The sequence below is a fragment of the Zonotrichia leucophrys genome, chromosome 7 (assembly GCF_028769735.1).
Source record: "Zonotrichia leucophrys gambelii isolate GWCS_2022_RI chromosome 7, RI_Zleu_2.0, whole genome shotgun sequence".
Taxonomy (NCBI): Eukaryota; Metazoa; Chordata; class Aves; order Passeriformes; family Passerellidae; genus Zonotrichia; species Zonotrichia leucophrys.
The window spans coordinates 28,486,296-28,509,960 of record NC_088177.1 but is presented as its reverse complement, the minus strand read 5'-3'; the positions used below and the strand labels follow the sequence as shown (position 1 = coordinate 28,509,960).

At 35.4% G+C, this 23,665-nt stretch overlaps 1 protein-coding gene across 2 annotated transcripts in view; it reads right to left on the bottom strand.

Annotated features, from left to right (window-relative positions):
- Positions 1-23,665, bottom strand: part of KCNH7 (potassium voltage-gated channel subfamily H member 7) — a 207,016-nt gene that overhangs the window by 30,577 nt on the left and 152,774 nt on the right. For both annotated transcript variants that reach the window (XM_064718538.1, XM_064718539.1), the window contains 3 exons: positions 10,753-11,178; positions 5,855-6,254; positions 5,187-5,386 (listed from right to left, as the gene is read on the bottom strand). In XM_064718538.1, coding sequence (XP_064574608.1) covers positions 5,187-5,386; positions 5,855-6,254; positions 10,753-11,178 — 1,026 coding nt within the window. The remainder of the gene's footprint in view (positions 1-5,186; positions 5,387-5,854; positions 6,255-10,752; positions 11,179-23,665) is intronic.

Genomic DNA, 23,665 nt, shown 5'->3' with positions numbered 1-23,665 from the left:
CTGCTTAGATTTTGAATTAGGATTTCTGTCCTCCAGCAGCTGTTTCCTCTGATGGAGAATAGTGTGGGATTTAGTTCCATCACAGACATTTGACTCTTGTAATTGAATAATATCATCCAGGCTAAACATTTCTGCAATTCAGCAATTTTATTTCTAGAAAGAATTTAGAATTTACTATTCAATATTCCTGTGATAATTAATTATAGAAATTAATTATTTCTGTAAGTAGAAGGTTGAAACATTTCCAAGCGTTTTCAGCATTTACAAAAGAAAGAACAGGCTCACAGCTGGCAACAATACCGCTCCAGAAGCTCTTGGGCTCCACATAGAAGAAAGAATATTTCTGAAAAATCCTCTTTGTAGAGAATGATTTTTTAATATGTTCAGTATGTTTCCTTTCAACAATTGAGAGAGAAGCAGTATGTGATAATGAGCTAATTCACCTTTCAATGGGATTGAAGCCTCACAACCTTATCAAGAATAGGATCTTTTGTTTTCAGTCATCACCACAACACAGATGTGTGACATCTTTATGCTGGACTTAGTGAAGCTGCAGTGGACCATTCTTCTACAGTCCTATTACAGTTTCTGAGTATATCTGAATAGTGATCTCTGTGATATGATACATTGATGAACAAGGCAGATGGAAAATTATTTCGGTTTCTTCAACTGTTGACTCCCTTACCTAGAGAAAAGTTTTAAGTCTATAGAAGTTGAAGATTGACCAGATCTGGGTATTTCAAAAAATATGATAGTTGAAAAATTAATTGCTCTTCTTTTGATATTTTAGACCACAAAATATAATGCACTGAGAAACTGATAAAGGATCATTTAGAAATAGGCGGACATCCTTGAAAATATTTTTTAATTTTTTACACTCAATTCATTGGAGGCGATCACGTTCTTAAAATTGCCTCTTTTAGAAAATGAAAGAACAGGTTTATGGCTAGTCATAAGGTACTTTGTGGCTGGTTTATATCTTGTGATTTATGCTCTAACATATAGGCAAGTAGCAGTGCCAAGTTCCAACACGATTACATATTCCCTTGGTTTAAGGATTTACTGCTAGATTTTGTTCCAAACACATCTAATTTGCACTAGTCTTTTGATGGTACAAAGAATTTCTCCTTGCTGTTTTTGAAATTCTAATTTACTTCTCTAATCCTCTGCTTTCAAATACATTAGTGGCACTGGTTCTATTGCTAAAACTGGTTTTGTTGTAAGAAGTGATCACAGTGGGAGGAAAAACAAGAATGAAAAAGTGTAGTGATGTAAACCAGGTGTCAATGGCCAATTTCTTACAAAAGAAGCCTGTTCAAGGCAATGGCGAATCTGGCCTTTATTTGCTACTATAGAATTACTGGTTCAAGATAGGTGTGTGTTCTACTGTACTTGTACGATCACAGTGGCCAAGACAGTTATCACAACAGTAAAATGAACCAATTGCTTGAATGCTTGCAGGAGAAATCATACACTCATTCATAAAAATTCCGATTTGTGCTCCCCTTTCATGCTATTGGACAAAACCCAAACCAAAAGGATATCTGTCCCACACCCAAAATTTTAATTAATGTTTACACTGGGCTAAACACTTTTCAACTAGTAACAAGAAGTAACACTTAGTTACTTCTTCGAACTCTTTTCAAATGTAAAACAAATCAATAAAGCTATTCAGATGCATGGAAGATCCATGGAAAGAAGGGATGGGACAGGATTGTAAAAAATACATGCATAACTTAAAAAAATATCTCAAACACTAAATAGCTAATCTTTTTAGGGTAAGCATCATAGGCATGCCATTATCAGTGCTGGACTGATAACATAGGAATAAATAGGGGAAAAGAGGGCAAAAAGAATTTAGAAAAACTAGAACAGAACAGTTAAAATGATTACAAGAATTGGATTCTTTGGGACTGGTGACATCTTTCATGAAACAATATGCAATGTAAACATTTTTTTTTTGTAATTTGACTTTGCCAGTGTATATCACAGGGACATAATTTAAATTATACTTATTCTATAGACTCAAGATTTTTTATCCAGATTAAAATAAATCCCAAATCCTGTTTATCCAGTCCATGCATAATTATGTGAAACTGTTTTTAACCAAAATACATTATGTAATGAAATATAATCAAAAATATGTAGAAATGGAGCAGAAGGGAGCAAATGAACAAATAAACAAGGTCTCAGCATATTTCACTTGCAGGTCTTTAAAGCTAATTTTAATTTTAACCATTTCAAGTAAGCATACAGTTCTGCTTTGCAATCTAAGATGTAGAATTTTGTTTAGAAAATCAAGTTTAGTCTTAGTGCACAATTACTCCTGAGATTAAAAGGGTTTCTGTTTAATCTCTTTTTTTGTATTTTGTTTTCCACTTTACCTGGATTCTTAAATATATTACTGAGGATAATTTAAAACATCTTTTGAAACATATTCTCCATGTTATTTATATATGTATATATATATATGAGTATGTGTGTATATGTTGCATGTACATATATATATATATATATATATACAAATTAAATTATTATGCACTTAATATTTCAAAGGAGATTTTTGATTTTTTTATCAGCTTTCAGTCATGAAATGAAGAAAAAAGATATCAGATGAAATTCTGTCTTCAGAATTCACAAAAAACTCCAAGTAGACATGGGCAGAAGTCAAACACATTTGTTTGAGGACAATATTAGTCCTTTATTCTAAATGCAAATATTTCATGCAAAATTAAGTAAAAACCACATGCAAGTCCAACTCATATGCACATGGCTAATAGCCAAGAAAATGTCATTGGTGCGTTTGTTAACATGCATATATGGTGTAAACCAAGAGCATTCACACAAAGGAAAATGCAGAATGATCAGCAGCATGACAACTTTGTCAGTGACATTCCTACAGAGCAACTATCTGATGCAAACCAATATGCACATGACCTTTTTTGGGCAAAGAAGCATGACTTGAGTTGTGGGGTAAAACAGTGATTAATAAACATGGTTAGATTGACATTTTTAATGTCTAATTTTTAGTAACCATTTTGCCCCACATCTGATTCTGCTTGGATTATTTCCCTTTGCTATCTACCCCTTCATCATGCAAAAAGTTACAATTAAAATTAGAAAGCACTGAACAAGCTCTAAACCCAACAGATAACATGGATATTCTTCACACTTTATACTGGAATTAAATTTGATATAAATACCTCCTGCTCTTACCAGTGGGTGGTGTTATTCCATGTATTTAGGTGTGAAGCAGACAGGAAAGAGATAAATCTTTCATAAGTACAATGTAAATCACACAACTCTTATATTATCCTTGTACTAAGTGTAATTCATTCTAACTCTTAAAGGAAATAAGCTGATTGACATAACATGAGGGATAGAACTGTGAATAGAATAAGGAATGAAATACAATGAAACAAGATATTAAACTTGAGAGTTTTTCCAGACTTTATTAAAAACAAATCCTCCATACTGCCTCACAATCATATTGCAGAATATGGGCTATTTAATCCATTTAATTGTTGTTTCACATTCATGACAAATCCAAGACTAATTTCCGTACACCAGTTTCCAAATTATGCAACTTTTCATGTGACAATATCCAGTTATAGTTACTATTTCATGTGAACCAGGGGGTTTTAGTACATCCATTAGTGGTAATGAATTACTTAAGGCACATATGATTTTGTAATATCTTCAGAAATAATTCAGTGAGCTGCTTTAGGCTTAGGTTGAACACACCTGCAGCTTAAGGGCCTGATCCTGCAGAGTGCTGAGTACCCCACAATTCCATTGCCATCAGAAGGAATTAGGGCTATTCAGTGCCACACAGGATGAAGCTATTGATGCTGCCTTCCACTGCAATAATCCCCAGCAGAGGTTTATACAATTGTCCTTGTCCTGCCCTGGACATATTATTCCTTTGGAGGGGACACATGGAAGTGGCAGGTGAAGACAAATATATTAATTTTCTATTGTATTTTCAAGATCTGCTTTACTTAATGGTAACCATAAAGTCAAATTGTCAGTGATTCACCTTAATAAAAGATTTTAATTGAGACCATTTTTTCTGTTTGCTGCATAAAAATGTTGTACTCTGACAGTCATTCAGAAATGTAGTTATAGATATCACATGAAAGCTGTTTGAATGTATGTCAAAATTTTGGAAGTTGATTTCTAGTTAAATTGTTACAAAAGTGTATAGATTTTCTTGTTCTTGACAGCTTTCTGGAGAGTTCTGCAATTTCTAATCTACAGCTCTGAATACCTCTGGAAAGGAAAGCATCCCTACAGAGACACAGATTCACAGGTCTTTAAGATGTATAATGCCCTCAGTGTCTTCAATCTGATGTTGACTTTTCAGAAAAAATGTTTCTATCTCCAGAAAATCAGAGAATGATATAGATGCTTACTTTTTGCTCACTAACAGATTGTTATTCCTTTTTAGCTAGCCATGTTTTATAGAAGGAGAGATTACAGGGGCTTTTTTTATCAAAACCAGAAAAAATGAGTGTTATTCCTTGTCAGAAATGAGTTTCTGTGGATGGCTAAATGGTTAGTAGTACTGTGTTGATTTTCTGTGCAGAATTACATGGCTGTGAATGCAAGAAAATTATTCAGACTATCGTGTGATTTGAAATTTGTGATTCTGCTCTTTGAAAAGAGCAGAAAAACCTGCCTGCTCCTCTCTTCAACCTGTTCCCAATATACCTGTTCTAGATTACATGGAAAGATGTGGAAAAAGAATTGATCTCCAATGGTTTTATAGAACAGTAGCTCTGTAGACATCAACAGAACACAGATTCTCTTGTTTGATACTGGAAGTGGAAAATCAGGGCGAAGAACAAACAAAATTCTGGAACACCTACTTCTGAAAGAAGAAACCTATATTTTTTTTCCTGTTTAAGCTTACAGAAGTAGCCTACAGTTCTCAAGCTTTCCTATACACAATGAGAATTCCGATTACTGATATACCTGGCAATAAGCTAGGCAGTGAAATGTTTGTATGCCAAACATGCAGTGGCTTGATTGTAAACAACTGAGATATATATGCACCTTCTTAAGTTTGTACTTTTACAGCTTACAAAAAATACTAGAAAATACTAAAGACTTAAAATGCCTTTCTAATTTCTCATGCATTTATCTATTGCTCAGCATCTTTGCCTGAAAACAGAAGATCATACCATGTTCATGTCAATGCCATTGGTGTATGTCCAAGCATGCTGGAAGTATTCCTCCAGGCGCTGCCGCAGAGGGTTTGGGATCTGATGGAAGCGGATGAACTCCTTCACTCGCAGCATCTGCATGTGGTACCGTGCAGTTCCCGAGTAGAGCCTTTGGATTATTGCGGATACGTTTCCAAAAATGCTAGCGTACATTAATGCTGGATTAAAGAGAAACAAAACTTAAGTCATATCACTGGGCTTTGCAGATGAGTATGGCTAAGCAAAAGTTAAGAAGAAAGGGAAGAGTTAAAAAGGTATGCATACATTTATGGGTTCAGTTTTAAAAAGAAAAATAAAATGTAATTATGATTATATAAATATGATGGGATAGAATTTCCTAAATCCACTCCAAACTCACCTTCTTACCTTATACAGGATTTGCTTACAGACACTGATATACAACACAGATATTCTGACAGTTTGGATAACAGATTTTGAGTAGTCAAGCAACTTGATTACTTCCTGACACTGGATGAGTCACAACATATTTTTGCATACAACATTCCTTTCCCTAGGAATTTGCCCTTCCGGCTGCATGCTTATAATCTTATTAGTTTAGAATGTTAAGCCATTTGCTCAAACACAGAGAGAAAAAAAAGGTTAAAATCCACGATAAAATTACTTACAGCCAATCAACATGACACAGATGGAAAAGATTTTCTCTGAGTTGGTGTTTGGAGACACATTTCCAAATCCTACACTTGTCAGACTGCTGAAGGTAAAATAAAGTGCTGTAACATATTTGTCCTTGATAGATGGTCCAGAGCTTGCATCACTCTTATTGTAATGCTTTCCTAGTTGTTCTCCTAAAGAATCCAACCAACCAATCTTGTGAGCCAAGTAAGGTCTTTCTACATTTCCAATGGCATACCAAATGCAAGCAAGCCAGTGTGCAATTAGTGCAAATATGCACATGAGGAGCATCAGAACTGCAGCACCATATTCGGAGTATCTGTCCAGTTTCCGTGCTACCCTCACCAAGCGCAGCAGTCTAGCTGTCTTCAGAAGGCCTATTAATGTGGTTGTCTGTAAAAATAAGATAGGAATTGATTTTCTCTGTTACCAAATGTATTCTCATAAATTGTAAGCATGAATAAACCACTACAAATTCAATTTTTTGGGGAATCAACATAAAGAGTAGAAGAACACATTTCAATGTAAATTTAATTTCATTATCTTTAAGCTATCAATTTCATTATAAAACCAGGGGAAAAAATAAGAAATGTACATTTAAAATCAAGATATATTGAAGTTGTCATTATGTGCTAAATACCCTTTCATCTGATCTGGACTCTTGAGTTGACCATAATGGATTTAATGATCCAACAGATTAATGATTTTTTAACATGATAAAGTGTGCAAATTATTAGAACTACTCATAATTATATGACTACATAGGTAATAAGTCCACACAGGTAATAAGTATTCTTGAAGAAAGCTGTGTGACTGTATTTGATCCTGACTTAGAAACTCCTTGAAATGCCCTGACACACACAGTCTAGAAAAGTGAAGTATTAGGGCAGAAATGCCTCAAAGAGTATATCTACAAGATTCCTCCTGTTTGTAATGATAAAAGCATTCATACAGGTGAAAGAAGATAAAGCATTGTGAACAGAATATCATGGAAAAGTTCCTTCAGACTAATCTTTTTGCATCTTGTAGGTGTAGTGGCAAAAGCCAGTAATAAAAGTACTACACCATTCTACAAGTAAATTGGAGAATTTTAGAGAAGGAATGTGTTTCAAGATTTTTAGTGCAGATGTGTGCTATTATCCATTGCAGCTTCTTTGAGGCTTTGACCTTTTTATAACAATGTAGAGGTGATTAATATAAGTTTTCATATTTAAATTAGTAAATATGCTAATTCCTTGTAGAAGGAATGGACAACATTGTTAAGAGGAACAGCTGGATTAAAAAAAACCCCTCAGCTACCTTTTTTCCTTGAATTAAGTCTGAACATATATTAAACTATTCAGTAAATGCCAAGACTGCACACATTTTAATGTTTTGTGTGTTTGTTTGTTTGGTTTGGGCTTTTGTTTTAACATGCATGTATATTACATGACGTTTAACAGGAAAAGTTTTCCAAGCCTCACAAACCACTCTGACAGTAGTATGCATAACAGTAAAGCTTTTTTTTTTGCAACAAGTACTAGACTAGTTTTTGTTTTATTAAATCCTTGCATTTACCATGTTTCTGAGTAAAACCCCAAAGCTCTTGGAACAAAACAAGCCTTTCTTGGCTGCATTTCTCAGTGGAAAATTCAATGAATTGTTCATATTTTCTGAGTAAATGAGCAAGAGGATAATGTATGGTAACATTCCTTAGTTCAGTTTAATACCCCAAATAATAACTTTACATAAAGAAGGTTAGCGACCTCAATAGTCTGAAAGACCACACTCTTCAAAATGTTATGCCTAGGCTGAGATTCAGAAACATGTAAATATTGTGATTAGGTTATTTTTTTCTTTGTAGGTAGATCAGGTTTATAGATTTATGATTCCTTAAGAAAAGCTAAGATTTGTTTTTAGTGGGGTGTTTGAAACATTCTATTACAGATGTAGTCATATCTCTACATCATGCAAGAGACCACATATTCTTACAGTGCCTCTTAAATAGATCAGACGATAGATTGTTAATCTACAATATGTCATCACTGTTCCACTGCATTCTTAAGATTAAACTTGCTAATAATATTCATACTCAGTGTCAATCCTATACTTAGGTACATCAATTTGAGCTCCGGAGTATGTGGAAGGTACATAACACAAGAAAACTTCTTCTCGTCAAGGGTAAAATCAGCATGAATGAGACTAGATATGCTTCAAGCATCAAAAAACTCATCCTCAGTTTTAATTTTCTTTAACACAGTGAAGAGGCTTTAACACTAAAACAGAGTTGGCAGCAGAAGTGAAAAGCATAGTCCACAAGTTTTGATGTGCCTAACATGCTGTCCACTTCTCAGCATAGATGTAGCCTTCACATAGTAACAGTACATCCTCCATGTGTCACTTGGCCAGGGACAGAAGTTCTTGGTTTCAGAACTACATCTAATGGAACATCATTTTGTTGCTGTGCTGGAATACTTTGATCAGCACAATGCCCAAGGAGGCAGGGTGCCTATTCTGTCAGTTACCTTACTCCATCTGGTGCCAGCCGTTAATATCTGCAAAGAACAACCTGATAGATGCTGCTCTCTTTTCTGGATTGCTTGCTTCTCTGTTTCCATCATACCTATCTGCTGGACTACAAGCTCAAGAGTGATTGGATAATCACTTAAGATTTTTTTTCTTTTCTCTTCTTTCCATCTACTCATTATTTTTATCTTCCCAAATATCAGGGAAGCCACCTAACTTTCACAACACACACACAAAAAAGAGAGAATTACTTACTACCAATCATCATCATTTTGAGTCATTAAGCAGAAAAAAAAAATTAAAATTACATTATTTCCCTATTTTAGAAATTGGAAAGTTAGCAGTCTAACTCTGTTGCTTTCTTATAGTTGAAAAAGTATGGCTCAAATAGAAGCATTTGGAGAGTGCTGTATGTGGTATTTGGATTATTATCTCCTGCCCTTTCAAGACTCCACTTGATATCAAGGTGTTTTAAAGCTGCATGAGCACACATGGAGCTCTCTTTAGAGCTTATGTTGTTTAACAAAAAGACTATTCAATACAATTTTTCACTAGGGATCTTCTTTGAAGAATCTCTAGATAACAAAAAAGAGCTATTTTACAAAAAAGATAGCTTTCATGACTTAAGAAATTCTATTAAATGAAAAATGCTCCATTCTGTCAATTTTACATTTGCCTCTTCTTGCTAAACTATGAAAAAGGGATCATTGGCGAAATATTATAGTTAGCAGTGTAGGAAGAAAAAGTGCAGTAAGTAGCAGCTTAGAAAAGTGATTGGCATGTTCAATACCATGAATGAGAGAGAGAAGCTATGATGGCATGGTGAATGGAACATAATCCATATAACATCATTGCTGCTTAGATAAACAAAGCCATTTTTTCCAGCTAGAGAAACTGGTCAATTACTAGATTTTGAGGAAATAATCAATTTACTTATATCTGCAATAGTGAAAAAGTCATTACATGGTCCAATAATTTCTGTTTCAATTTCCACATTTTTAAATTTGTCTACTTATCTGCAAGAATGCACTGGTTTGTTACTGTAATCTGCAATGTTATTTTATGTTAAAGTTATCCCTTTAGCAGGACTTTAGCACCTGGCACCTTACTCTTAAAAGCACCTGTACCAGGGGAGGTGGGGAAGAATGATGTTCAGGGGCACTCCTTCAATGAACTTTGGGACTGATCCCTGTTGTAACCCTTCGTGTTCCACACTTCTAATAATTGAAAATAATTTTTTGGCAATGACAAGGGATCAATGATCAGAAAGGAATGCAGACCATGCCTGGAGGGCAAAGTTGTAGTCTGAGTTAGAAGTGATGCCATTATGAAAATGTTGGTCTTTCATGTATATGGGCTTTCAAAACCACAGAAAAAGTTACCAGCAGAAAGATGGACACCTATCACAGATAATGAATGCAAAAGGTGATCAAATTTTCTCTTAAATCTCTGAGCTTTTTAATCACCTGCTGACTAAAAAAGTTCTCTTCTGGTAAGAGAACTATTAATATGTTCCCCTTGTCCTTTATATTACTCTCTGTCTTCTTATAGCTTTCCTTAGTAACATTTATTTTTAGTGCAAGGTTTAATCTCATGTTTCATTAGACTCATTTACGTTTTGCTTAGTTTGCTGCTTTAAAAAAAATTCTGTATTCTGTGCATCACAGAAAAGTCAAACCCAATTCTCTACTTTTCAGAGAAAATATTATGATTTTATCCCTTCTTAAATTAAATAATTTTTTTGGATGAGCTGGGTCAGGAATCCAGAATATAGCATATATTTTATATACCTTTAGGCCAGTTTTGGATGCATATATTGAACAATTTTTTACTCTGTTGTGTAGATAGATTATGCATGTCATGCTTCTTTTGGTAGTTCATATTATTCATAAAATTTACATCAGCCAAATCTCTTTGATAACTACTATAGTTTATGCTACAACTAACCTGTTTTCTGCTAAGTAAACATCTGACCTAAATATTTTGAGCAGAGAAAAATTATTTTAATGATTCAATGCCAACACAGTACTTACATGCATCATGGAAAGTTTTTAAAAAGTAAGTGACAAATCAAAGCAGCAGTTCCTATAAAAAACCATTTGACCAAGTTCTTCACACACAATATATTTATTATTTCTCAAGACAGTGTCAAATATGGTATAACTGAAAAATTCTAGCTGAATCATGCAATGTTTTCTCTTCTTAATGAAAGCTAACATTGTGCCTTATTCTACAAAGGAAGATTTAATTTTAGTTTAACTTTGAAAGATGGGATGGAAATACTAAGCAGCTATTAAATGACAAGCAAAAAGTACTTTAGGATACACAGAATACTATTGTGAAGTAATAAATTAAGATTTAAGGTTTCTTATTCATTTAAGCTTACCTCTTCAGAGCCAGAGCCAAAAATCAGCAGGTCAAAAGGTATTGCAGCAACCATGTCAATTAGGAACCAGCCTTTGAAGTAGTGAATTGCTATTTTTGCTGGATCACTTACCACTTCTTCATTCTGGTTTACATATGTTGTTCTGAAGTTTATTAGAATGTCAATGATAAACATAATATCCACAATTAAGTCTACAACATTCAGTGGGCTGCAGGAATATCCACACTCTCTCCTCTTCCGATCCTCACTGTCGTTCAGAAGGAAGGCAGCAGAGTAGGGGGTGAATATGGCAGTGTATATGACCAGCAACAAAATGAGCCAGTCCCAGACGGCTTTGAAAGGACTGTAGTGCAATATAGTAAACTTGTTGATGCGAGGTGTCTGGAGTTTATATTCTGGTAGAACATCGGCCCCTAAGGATAGAACCTAGAATAAGAAATATCCACATCAATAATCAGACAGTGTATCTACTCCCAGTAAACATAGCAAATACAGGACAAAAAGTACTTCATTGTAGTTTTGAGAATTAAGCTTCAATTATTTAGTGTTTTGGCAAACTAGATTTCTGTGAAATTCATGGTGTCTGCCAGGTCCAATAAATTCATTGATGATTTTGCACAGTCGGTTGATTCTTGTCCCCTGTAGCAAACATTAAGAAGCATATCTTATATCCATAAAATCTGCATTATTAAGCATGTCATGAAATTCATTTATCCACCACATGATAACCTTGCCAGCCTTCTCAGGGCCAGTGAATGACTTTTGTTGCAGTGATGCAGTGTTTTTCTCCCACAGCAAACCTATTATCATTGGCTTTCATTCCCTACAAAAGAGTTTACACTCATTAGAAAGTGTACACAACCAAAATTTTAAAAAAGTTAGTGTCCTTGACATCTATCTACATTTTGAGTTTTGTGGTGTTAGAAACCTTCATGCACAGAGAAATTACACTGAGGCTATAGTTCTAGTTCAGCTAAAGGTGTGACAAAGGATACCACAGGAGTATTGCCTTTTCCTCCACTTCTACTTTTGTCAATGCTTAAATCTTATTATTCTTTTAAAAGTATGGATTTGTTATCTGCTGGTGTTATCTGAGTTGGATTTCAGTTTTATTTGGAAGGATTATTTGTAAGCACTGTTTAATTTGCTGGCTCTGGAAGCTGAAATGTTTGCTTTGTTGCAAAGAGCAAGCATTGTGTGAGCACCAGATAAAACAAATTTCCTTTGGCTGCTCTTTCAGTCTGATTGAATTCTGTCAGAAAGGAACAAAACCTTTAAGGATCAAAAGGTAAATTATATTTTGTCTCTATTCAGTGTTTAGGATTGTCAGCAATGATGCTAATTATTGCCTTCTGTGCTGCAAATGATCTCCAAATCCTATGGGACTCAGAACACCATTTCATTTTACACAGGCTGGTGAACAAACATCAGATGGTGACAACCTTCAGTTATTACTCAGCTGGCCAATATTCATTGTTCATGAAATCTTATACCCCTTTTCCACCAATTACTTCTGCTTAGTCCTTATTCTCCTGCTATTTAAAAACAATTCTATTTAAAAAATAGGTCACTTCAAAAGCTATTAAAATGAATAATTCTACTCAAATGAAATGGTGATTGGACGGGGATATACCTTTTCAGTGATATTGCCTGCTTTTATTTGCTTTCTTTTTACAGTTAGAATTCTGGGATTTGAGAATTCAGCTTGTTCAAGACTGAGGGAATCCATGCTCCTTAAACATAATCTTAGAAAATTCTAAGGGTCAGTGCAGCATTTTCTGTCTAAAATTCCAATAGAAATAGTTGCATAAATCTTAGACCCTATCCTTAGTAATATAAGTGACACTAATCTTACCCAGTCAAATTCTACTCTGAAAATATTGTGAGAACATGAGGGTTAATAACCACTCTTCTTTGGTCTCTTTCACTTGAAGAAAGAAGTGATTAAGTCATCCAAAAGAATATGTGCTAGCTCCAAGCAGCCACCAAGCACTGGGCTGAGCACTCTGCTGAGGTAGAGGCTGTTCATCAATTTTTTGTATTGTAACTAAGACTTGCATTTAACTAATGGTGCCGGCTACTTTTTTATGCATTAAACACATTAGCTGACAGCAAGCTGAAGCATTGCTTAGTCTCTTAAGCAGTCTTAAAATTTTTAGTCCCCTACCTGATGAGTTGACAAGGTTTTCTTAGTATTTGAGAACAGTGAGTATATGTGCCAAGTGAACTGCTATTTATAAAATTTATATCACTGTTCTGCTGGATTTTCAGACAATGAAGAAAATGGATTAGGCAACAAGGACAATAAAGCTTACTTCACATGTTTCTTTCTGTTGCTTGAAAATTCCAGACACTCTGCTTCACTTCAGAGCAACACAGAATGTAAACTGGACTAATTCCCCTGAAATCTGACTCCAAATCTAATTTTAGTTACATTTATTCCTAAATTGGTTTAAATTGATTTAGGCAAAACTGGAGTTTAAAAATCCAAACAATTGGACAAAATGAGGGAATAGCAGCATTCCCTCATTTCAGGGAGAATTCAAGGCCGGGCTGGATGGGGTGTGAACAACCTGGAGTAGTGGAAGGTAGCCCTGCCCATGGCAGGGAGATTGGAAGGAGATAATCTTTAAGGTCTCTTCCAACCCACACCATTCTATCACTCAATGATTCTACTATTCAAACTTTAGTTTCAAGACAGTCTGAGAGACCCATGCTGCTATCACATGTATATTCATAAATTTCGTTCTGAGGCATTCTCATTCTAAATTTATTAAAGAATGCAAATGCACACAGTAAAAACCAAAGACCTAGAAACAAAGAAGCATAATAGCATATGAATAAATTATAGCAGAAATAATAAATGATTAATGTCACCATGAATTGTTAAATAAATATTTCTGTCAAACCATTGCATGGATTAACAGTATGGTTTCCTGGTTATTCTACCACTTGATGAGAGCAAGTCTAGGACAGGGCTGCATCCAGGCTCTTTAAGTGACTATAGAGCTAAGCAAAGCACATGAACATGGAAAAGAACCAGGAACCATTCCCAATGCATTCAAGAAGCACTGCACTCATCCCTCGAACATATTGCAATTGCATGGACCAAATGCAAAATGCAAGTTATTCAGAAAATATTGGACCTTTTTCACCTCTGCTAAGAAGTCACAATATTTTTTGTGCCGTGTATTTCCAAACAAACAGAAGATAGTTGACTAACGTACACTCACAGAAAGAATATGCAACATGTTTACAATCTAGGTAACACCTTTTATCTAAAACAGAAATACTGCACATCCAGAAAATTTGAACAAAGAACAATGTTTACAGGTGACAAAATATCAAAAAAGGTATCAGGGCTTGAGTGAAACTGAACAGATTTAAGGTAGATGGACACAGATATCTGTGTGAAGAGTAGATGTGAAAGTTTGATGGTTGCAATCATTAACAAATTAGATGGTACTTTGCTATGTCTCATGACCAAGTGTGCCTCATATGAAGTGTATGTATATTTAAATGGTGTAGTTATATTCAGTACTAAACACTGTTTTGTCACTGCTGCTTTTGCAACAGATGAATTAAAGTAAATCTTGTACTGACAAGGTTAGTCACGCATAGCACCTTTTATGTTAAGAGAATTTCATAAACATTTAATAAAGTTCAAACTATAAATATAGTCCCAAATTACTTTGGGAACTTTAAAATAAACATTTATCTCATCCATAAAACATCTTGTGTAAAACTATGTACCTGTTCAAATACAATGTTGAAATATTTATTTCTAAGAAATACTATATTACATGAAAAAAATATTATTTTGCCAATGTGTTGCTGCACTCACTCCAGTAGTAGTCCAATGCTAGGCACACAGCCCTGAGAACTGAGTGGATGATCACTCCTGCATCCTTAAGCCAGGAAGGATGTAGCAAATCTAGAAACACCTCAGCTCCTCATCTGCTGAGATACTTGAATAGCTACTATGATTTAAGGAGCTCATTGAATAAAGGATATTCAACACCAAAATATGAAATGACATGAAAATGTAAAGAAGAAGCTGAACCATGATAATTGTGTTGTAATCATTATCATAGCTAGTGGAAAAAAATGAAGGAATTTGGAATATCTGCCTCTTTAGATCTAACCCAAATACACAATACAATGTCTTCCTTTTTAAAGGTAGTTTTGAACTAATTTTCAGATCTTTATCAACAAGATTAATAACAGTATTGAACAGGAAAAACTTGGAAAGGAAAATAAATGAGAAGCATGAATCAGACTTGTAAGCAAAGGCCATATTCTTGTAATTGACGGCTTTTGTCCTGACCTTAAATCAGAATGATGGAGCACTCAAAATGAGGGAGTATTGCTTCAGCTTTAAAATGGTTTTAACAGATTTTATGGAAATTTCTTCTCTTGAAGCAACCTCTCCTGCCTCTCTTTTCTCCTGTGTATTAGTTCTATTGAAGCTGCCAAGCTATAACTAGCAAGTACTTTTCCTGTCTATTCATACCATTACCACGAGACATCTACAGACTCGACCTCCTAAGGAGATTTATGAATCTAAAACCAACTAAAAATAAATATTACACGAGTATTAATGAACAAATGGAATTTAAATTAACATTGACTTTCTGATAGTAGGCATTACCTAATTCCCCAAAAGACTTTAATGGATTTTCATATTTCAGTCATCTTGATGATTGTCTTCCTTATGCAGACATGAACAATTAAGAAGATTACACCAGTACTGAAAGAAAGCTGAAGTGCTCTTAATTTGGTGCAAACACAGTATTACATAAGGCTTTCACATACCAGCTTTACAAGATATTTTTACATGTAAAAGGTATTTTTCCATGTAAAAGATATTTTTACATGTCTTTCAAAGGACAGCTACCAAAGAACATCTCCTGAAATACTAATGGTAGGGAATGTTAATAGTACTTGCCTTCTTGTCTTACTCTCTTTGTCTTTATTAAAGGTTTTAAAATCATGTAATGTGACTGTTTGTATATAATGCTGAATGCTAAAACATTCTCTGTCAGACAGTTTCTGGTAAAGTAATGAGGTCTTATACAGAAGTTTTTATTTTTTCTTCCACTACATCCTCATATTCACCAAATGTAATTTTAGATAGATATTGAAACAGAACTTCTGCTAGTAGTGGTGGAACCTGAAAATTTAAAGATTATCTGAGTGTATTTTAATTTTTTTTTGTTCTAGATATCCATCTGTCACATAGAAGCTTGTTTGAGGGAAATGGGACTTCCTCAGTGTGCCAAGTGCCTTGCTGAGGCCATGAAGGGCTGAATTTTCATGAAGCTATCAAATAATTATATATCTTATTCAGCTAAACATATTTACATACACAGCAAGGTAAAATCTTCAAATGGTTAAAGAAACATGCATATCTTATGATCAAAACAGTAGAACAGCCTTTTTCTCCTGTTTGTTAAGTAAAATTGTTTGGGTTTCAGGGAAATAATATATATTGACTTACAAGTCTCTTTCACCAAAATTGAATACATGTAATATCTCTAACCTATAATTTATTTTTATTAAGCTAGATATTAAAAGAGAGTAGGTATTTTTATAGTTGATTTTCCATGAAAATTTTAAGAAATGGTATGTAATCTTAAACCTCAGGGGCCTTTTCCTGCCAGTCAGTATATAATTACTTTGACATTCGTCAGAGCAACACTTTGAAGCACATAGATTTACTAAGAGCACTTTACTCCTCTTTAAAACTGAAATTAGGGATGTACAGATTATTAAAGATATTTACAAAGAAGATATTGACTTTTTTTAGCAAAAGTTAATGACAGAATATGTATTAAAAGTTGCATAACCCTCTTATTTAAAATTCACTATGAGATAATATTTCAGAAGACAGAAAATGCTATCCTTCAACATTCTAGTGAGTTTGTGAGTTATTCAGTGCTCTTCTGGCAACACTAAGCTGCTGACAAGCATTTATATGTCTGAAAAAAAATATCAAGGGTCAAATTTCTTATAAGGGCTTAAATTATTGTGTGGTTTTTAGCAATCAAGAATATATTTTCTAGCATCTGTTCATAGTGTGACAAGAAAAGAAGCAGATTTTGAGATTTTGTGCTTGTTGATGTTATCTCATCCTTACAATATTTATGAAAAAACCATTTTTCATTATTATACATTTTGACTGGTTTGCTGGCTGTCAAATACTTTGATTGGATAAAGAAAAGAATAAAAGCTATAAGAATTTCTGAAGTGCATGGAGAGATAATGAAGTAACTGCATTCCTTGTCTGGTTCTATGATTACAGTACTTACTGACATAACTGCCAGGAGTACAGGAGAAAGGAAGAAAAGATCCTTATGTATATCTTCATATTTAAGTTTAACTTTCAGTTTCTTGGTAAATATTTTTCCCATAATATGCAAAAAAAAGCAAACTTTAGAGTCTAGAAAATCTGCATTTTGTAACTAGACCCCATAGTGTTTAAAAATATATGGACTGCAATAGAAACTGTTCTGGTAGGGAGAAAACCTTACTTTAAAAATTGCCATCTTCCCTGTGGCTCTCCTTGTTTGTGCCTAACGAGCACATCCCAGCCTTGTTCACTTAAAGGAGATATTTAGTCTTAGCATTCTGACCAGGTTGCCCAAGTACTGCTCTCAGCACTACTTTTAGGAAAGTTAAGTGCATTACCCAAACTTCTATACAATTTGGCCATCAATATTTTAACTAAAAAGCCATTTGGCAAGGCTAGATGGAGCAGATTGCATACATAGATACAGAAAATCTAATGATACAAATTACATTTCATTAGTAAAACCAACCCATATAAGCATGATCCAGATTTTTAGGGCCACCCATTCAATTAATGCTGGTTAGGCATAGAAAAAGGGTGGATTTGTGACCATGGAGAAATGAGCAGAAAAACTTGCCTTTGCTCAACCAGTAGCTGGATCTTATATTTTTGCACTGTAAATCTTTTATTGTTTTACAATGCAAGAACTTATTTTAGTTTTGAAGAATTGTGGCAAGACATGGTATGATCTTCATGGTGATTCTTCACTAAATACTCTGATATTCCATGAGAATCAATAACAAAACAAAAATAGCACAGAACCAGTGAGAAAAAAGTAAGTCCTTGAGAAGCTCTACCTTGCCCGTGCTATGCTAAATGAAGCTCATGTTTTGGAGAGAACAAGAGGTTTTATTTATGGATTTAACCAGTGTCCTGATTCTGGCTAAGGGAGAGTTAATTTTTGTTCTTAGTAGCTGACACACTGCTCTGTTTTGGATTTGGTATAGGAACAATGTTGAAAACACATTGATGCCTTGGCTGCTAAGTGATGTTTACCCTAAGTCATGCACTTTTCAGTTTCCCAGGCTCTCTCAGTGAGCAGGTGCACAAAAAACTGGCAGGAACCATCAGGGCAGTACAGCCGACCTGATCAGGCCAATGCATAGTCCACAGCATAGAATGTCATGGCCAGACTAAAAACTGAGGGGATCACCAGGAAGACAGACCTATCACGGCTTGGGAATGGGTTTGGCATCAGTCAGAAGGCTGGGAGCACTGTACTGTATAACTTGTTTTTCTTGGGTCTTCCCCTGTGTCTCTGTCTCTCCTTTTTTGTCTTCCCCTCTCCTTTTGTTTACACATTAGTACTAGTATCTCTCCTGACTTTCTCCTCCATCCCACTGAGGGTGCAGGAGCAGCCGGAGCAGCTGCTGTATGATAGTTTGTGGCCAGCTGGGGTTAAACTGTGACAACCAGGGAGATACAAGAATCTTTTTGGTGCTACTGCAGGCGCTGAAAGCTCAATCCAGTGGGGAAAAAAGCCTAGAATAGAAGCCTGTAAGCCTTAATGCTCATTGTTTTCTAGATATATTGACTAATTTATCACACAGTGCAAACTGCAGTTTCCTTTCCTTACTGGATATTGTGGGTGTAAAGAAGTGAGAAAACAGACAGCACAATATATCTGCAAATAACTATCCTAGACAAAACTTATTTTTCAAGCTTTTTTTGAAAATCTGTAAGGAGGCTAGAGTCTGCATCCTATCCTAACAAAATTTGTCAAAATAAATTAGCCGGCCTCTAACAAGTTCTGCAGAATGGCCATGAGCCACAGGCTCTGATTTTTTTCTCAATTCCAAACTCAACAACTAACAACATCAGACACTAAGATGTAGCAAAATGTGTTATTCTCCTTTGGTTATAGTCTTCCATTTGTAACTCATCTACAAACCCAGTGAAATGAAACTTCCTTGAACAGAACAAATTGGTACAAATATGAGCCCATATCATTCAGAAGTTATTTGGCTTCAAAAGAAAGGTTTCTTCATAATTGATAGAATTCATTTAGAAAGTAGAACATTTTCAAAGATGGATACTTAGAATAGAAAAAAAATGCAAAGCTGTGAAATGAAGAACTTTTCTTCCCATTTAATAAATGTTTCTCATTTATTAGTAGTAGTATACTCCACACTCTGTCTAAAGCTGAACGTACCATTTCATGCCAGCTTCCAAGATATTGAGTAGTTACTCGAATTTCCATATTTAAAAAGATACTTCCTTAATGTAAAACTGGAAATTCTTTGAGTAAAAAAAGAAATTTTTATGCTTGTAAATAAACCTAAAGTATCTTAAGGACAATTTTACCATGTGCTACAATGCAAGATTTATTCAATTGTCAAAGAAAACTAGACTTACCTAAGGTAAATAAAATATCAAGAAGAAACTCTGTGTTTTCTACGTATCAATATCAGGTAAATATTAATATAATTTCAATACTTTATTTCAGATAGATTTTTATTTTATAGTACAGTTTTACACTTTCAATGGTGTTGGAGATAGAATGTTATAATTTATGGCTTAAACATCTTCCTTAAGGACTTTTGCCTATTAGATTGGAACTGTACTAGCAAAGCTGCAGAGAAGACCACCACGCCCTGAACAGGCCTTCTGACTGAGGCCCAGAACTACTCCTTGATGAAGACAGTGACTCAGGCCTGGGCTAGAAGAATACATTCACAGCTGGATCATCCTTAGCACCTTCAGGGTGGACACCACAGCCTCAGGGCTATCAGCTGCCAGGCTCGAACAGACCCTCGAACGGAAGGGTGGGGGGAAAGAGGCATTGGGTGCGTAGTGAAAAAGCCTCTGGTCAGAGGCGGTGAACACCCATCCTCCACTGTGCAGAGCTCAGATGTGGGGCTGCTTCACCCTGGGAAGGACAGCAGAAGGGTGTCATGGCCCATCAAAGCCTCCTCCAAAGAGGTCCCCAGACTGCACCAGAGCACTGCAACATGATACAACATATCCAAAGTGCTGCAAGGGACAGTGTCAAACTGGTCCCCTTAGGGGAGGCGCCTTGAGTGTTCCCACCTGGTCTAACATAGATCAGTCCACTGCATTCTGCACTTTTTGGTGCAGTGCTGCGGGGCACAGAGAGGGGAGACTCACTGCCAAGAAGACCAGATGGAGTGGGACAATGAGATATAGTTGGGACCCCAGGAAGGGTGATATGTTTCACTCTCTCCCTGTCCCCCCACTCCCCATGCACAACTCTTTCTCTCTTTCCTTCTCTCTTCTCTCCCTCTCTCTCCCCTTCTGCCTCTTTTACTATTAAATGAAATATCCCATTTTTTTTGGTGCCAACATCTAACCTCATCTGGTTTTAATCATGTTTTTTGGGTATATTTCAAACCTCCCTGGGTCTGATCTGTGTTATTCACAGACACTTCATTTCCCCCACTCTTCTGTGTTTAAACTGGTTCATAACAGATGGCTTGAACTAGCCACTTTTAATAAATACTTCCTAGAGATTTTCGTTGTGCTATGCTTATTGATTTTATGCTCAGTAACACCAACATCATCCATAAATATAATTTAAGGAGTGTTTCTCCTTTTTACTCCCTTCCTCTTTTTTTTTTTTTTTTTTTGAAAAGCAATAACTCTGAACTATTCTGGGTTTGCCCTTCTCTATTGATTCTGTTACCAGTTACAAGCTGAAAGCATTATCCAAGTTCTAACACATGACAGGGAATAGATGAGAAAAATGACCTTCTCATTCGACTTATTAATTTTGAGGGCATTCAGAATTCATCAAACAACACACTGTGCTGACTGGGGTTAATGGTCTTTGCTTTTTCTTACTATTTCTACTACTTTGAAAAAATGCTAAACCTTATCAGGCCCTAACTAGAAAACATTTTCCTCAGTTGCCACTACATCAAAAACAACTAATCCACATGCTTTTTTCCTCCCCTCTGCCCAAGACAAAAAAATAATAACCTAATTGCTATCTCTTGCTAATATGCTTAAGGATCTCATTTATAATTAATGTTAGAACATAATTGCTTTATAATAATCATCATAACACCTGCAAATTGCAGGAACTTTCTTTTTAAAATTTAGTTTATTCATCAATTTATTTCATTAATGATGTGTGGGAGAGTAAAAATTTCCTTGAAAAAACTAATCTTTAGATTACCCACAAAAATTTCAGTTTGTATACTAGCTAGTATTACATGAAAAGAGAAAAGAATTTAAATTGTTAGCTGATCACACTTGCCTTTTTTTTTCCTGAGGAAAACACTTTTAAAAGGTGGGACTACATAATTTCAGGTAAATGCTAAACATTGCCTGTCCAGCTTATCGCATTTTGTGACTAGATCCAACATTGGTCCTACAGTATGTACATGTGAGTTGCCTGGCACTAGAGCAGAGTTCAGAATCCAGACCATTTGAGGGTAAGGGCACTTAGAGAGGGAGGGAGTCCTGAGTCTGAATCCGTGGTGCCCAGGGTTATTTTTGTGCCTTTTTTAACAGATGGTCATTTATGTAAGATAAGTAACAGTCAAATTACTCTGGAACTACAATCCAGGATTGCCTCTTTCTAAGAGGTTGTCCTGAATGTTAGCTACACCAGCAGTGTTCTTGAAAAATAGCAGCTTTTTGTGACCCATGATATCCACAGCATTCTGCTCTCCTCCCTTCCTCTTTCCCCATGTCAGCTGCTATTGCAGTCTATCTCTGGGAAATTATATACTTATGCTCTCCTAAAGATAGAAACTGTCCTGGGTTAACACAGTAACTACTGGACCCTGATCTAACTTTGCAGTCGTGCTGTTTTGCATAGGAGGCTGGGTTAGATGGCCTCTAGAGGTCTCTTCCACACTACATTTTTGTACAGTTCTAAGGTTAAGTGAAAGATAGACTATGACTTTCACAGCTGTTTTAAGGCAACTCTAACTGCATATGTGAAAGCTATTATTCCAGACTGCCCATGCCAAATGCATCAGAGGATCTCACAGCACTTTGCATTTTAGTGGGGCTTGACTTGCTGTTTGTGGTGAGACTGTTCTGGTGAGTGTCAAAACTGTTGATTTCAGCAGAGTAACCTACCAAGTTTAGAAACTTCCAAGGTCAATCCTCATGAAGTGGGAGTTTGGGTGTTTATAGCTCTAGACCAGAGAAATGAGGCTTGCCTAAATGCTGCCAACACCCTCATTTCTATAAGCTTTGCTTGCTTTGTAGAGTATTAGTTCTTGCACTCAACTCCTTATTATCAGAACAAATTACAATGCCATCTGAAAGTCTATTTTCTCCTAGTCCTTAACATTAGAAGAGGAATGTTGCTTTGGCAAATAAGCTAATATAAACAAAGGTCATATGCTTTATTCCATGTTAGCATCACGACAGTAAACACAGAGATCACACAAAGCTTTGATTACTCAAAACTGTAATTCATAGAAGATAGTGGATACTTTTTCCCAACTCAGCAAGATCAGGTAATAGAAGAGCAAATCTTGGGGGAAGGACATGGACTAATTAAGGATGCATCCAGGTTACATGCTGCAAAGCAGCTGGGCTTTCTGACTGCTCCATTTCTACCATATGTTGTGAAATCTTCTTGAAACACTGCAGCAGTTCAGATGCCTAAACCTATTCAGCTGTCACAAAAAGAAGAGGCTCTACTGTAAGGAAGGAATATTTTATCTTTCACAATTGTTTTGAATCTCATTTTTATTACTTGATGCAACAGCAAATAATTATAATGAAGATACAATGCTTTCTTCTGAAACTGATCAAAACAGTGGGCTTTAATTTCCGCTTCCACACACTTGGAATAGCTGTTAGTTCTGGTGAAAAAGATACTACTTTACAGTTGTGGTGACACCTTGGCACAGGTTTAAATGGCTACAGTGGGACTGAGGTATTTTTACTGGTTTTAACCATGGCCTTTGCTTTTCTTGGTTTCACAGTGTGTCACACTTTCTAAATTACAATGAAATTACTCACATTTATACTATTTCTATAATTACATCTATAGTAATTACAAAGCCTAATTATGTAATGACAATAAAAGATGAAAATTTTTTGCATGAGGGCGCTAACTATTATTGTAAAGAAAGGGAATACTCCTGTATAAGATGTGTCAATTCCCAAATAACAGGAAAAAGAAGCATCTCATTTCAGAGTAAATTTAAACTTTCCATACATTAGGAAATGTGGGCCCTGCTTACCCCCTAATTTCACTATTATATGTATCTCTTGCTGTGTAATTGGAAGGCATCAAAATTGTTTCCCCTTTATTCAGTTTTCTGCATTATGCAGAATGCAAAATGAACAGCCTTGAAATGTTGTGTGTATGTGAGTTATTGCAGGATGTAAACAGCACAGTGCATCAGCTGAATCAGACTGCTGAAAACGTATAGATCAATAATTTGGTTTATTTTTAGGTTTTATATTGCCCCCCTCTGTCCTAGATGCTGGTAGTCTTCTTTTAGCCTGAAAACCTGAAGGTCAGTTTGAAGTCATGATCATATAATAGTTCTTTTTATATCAGCAGCTTTATTGGCCTTGGGAGGATATTGTTACTTATTTCTTAATCTTTTGGGGAACAAAATAGAG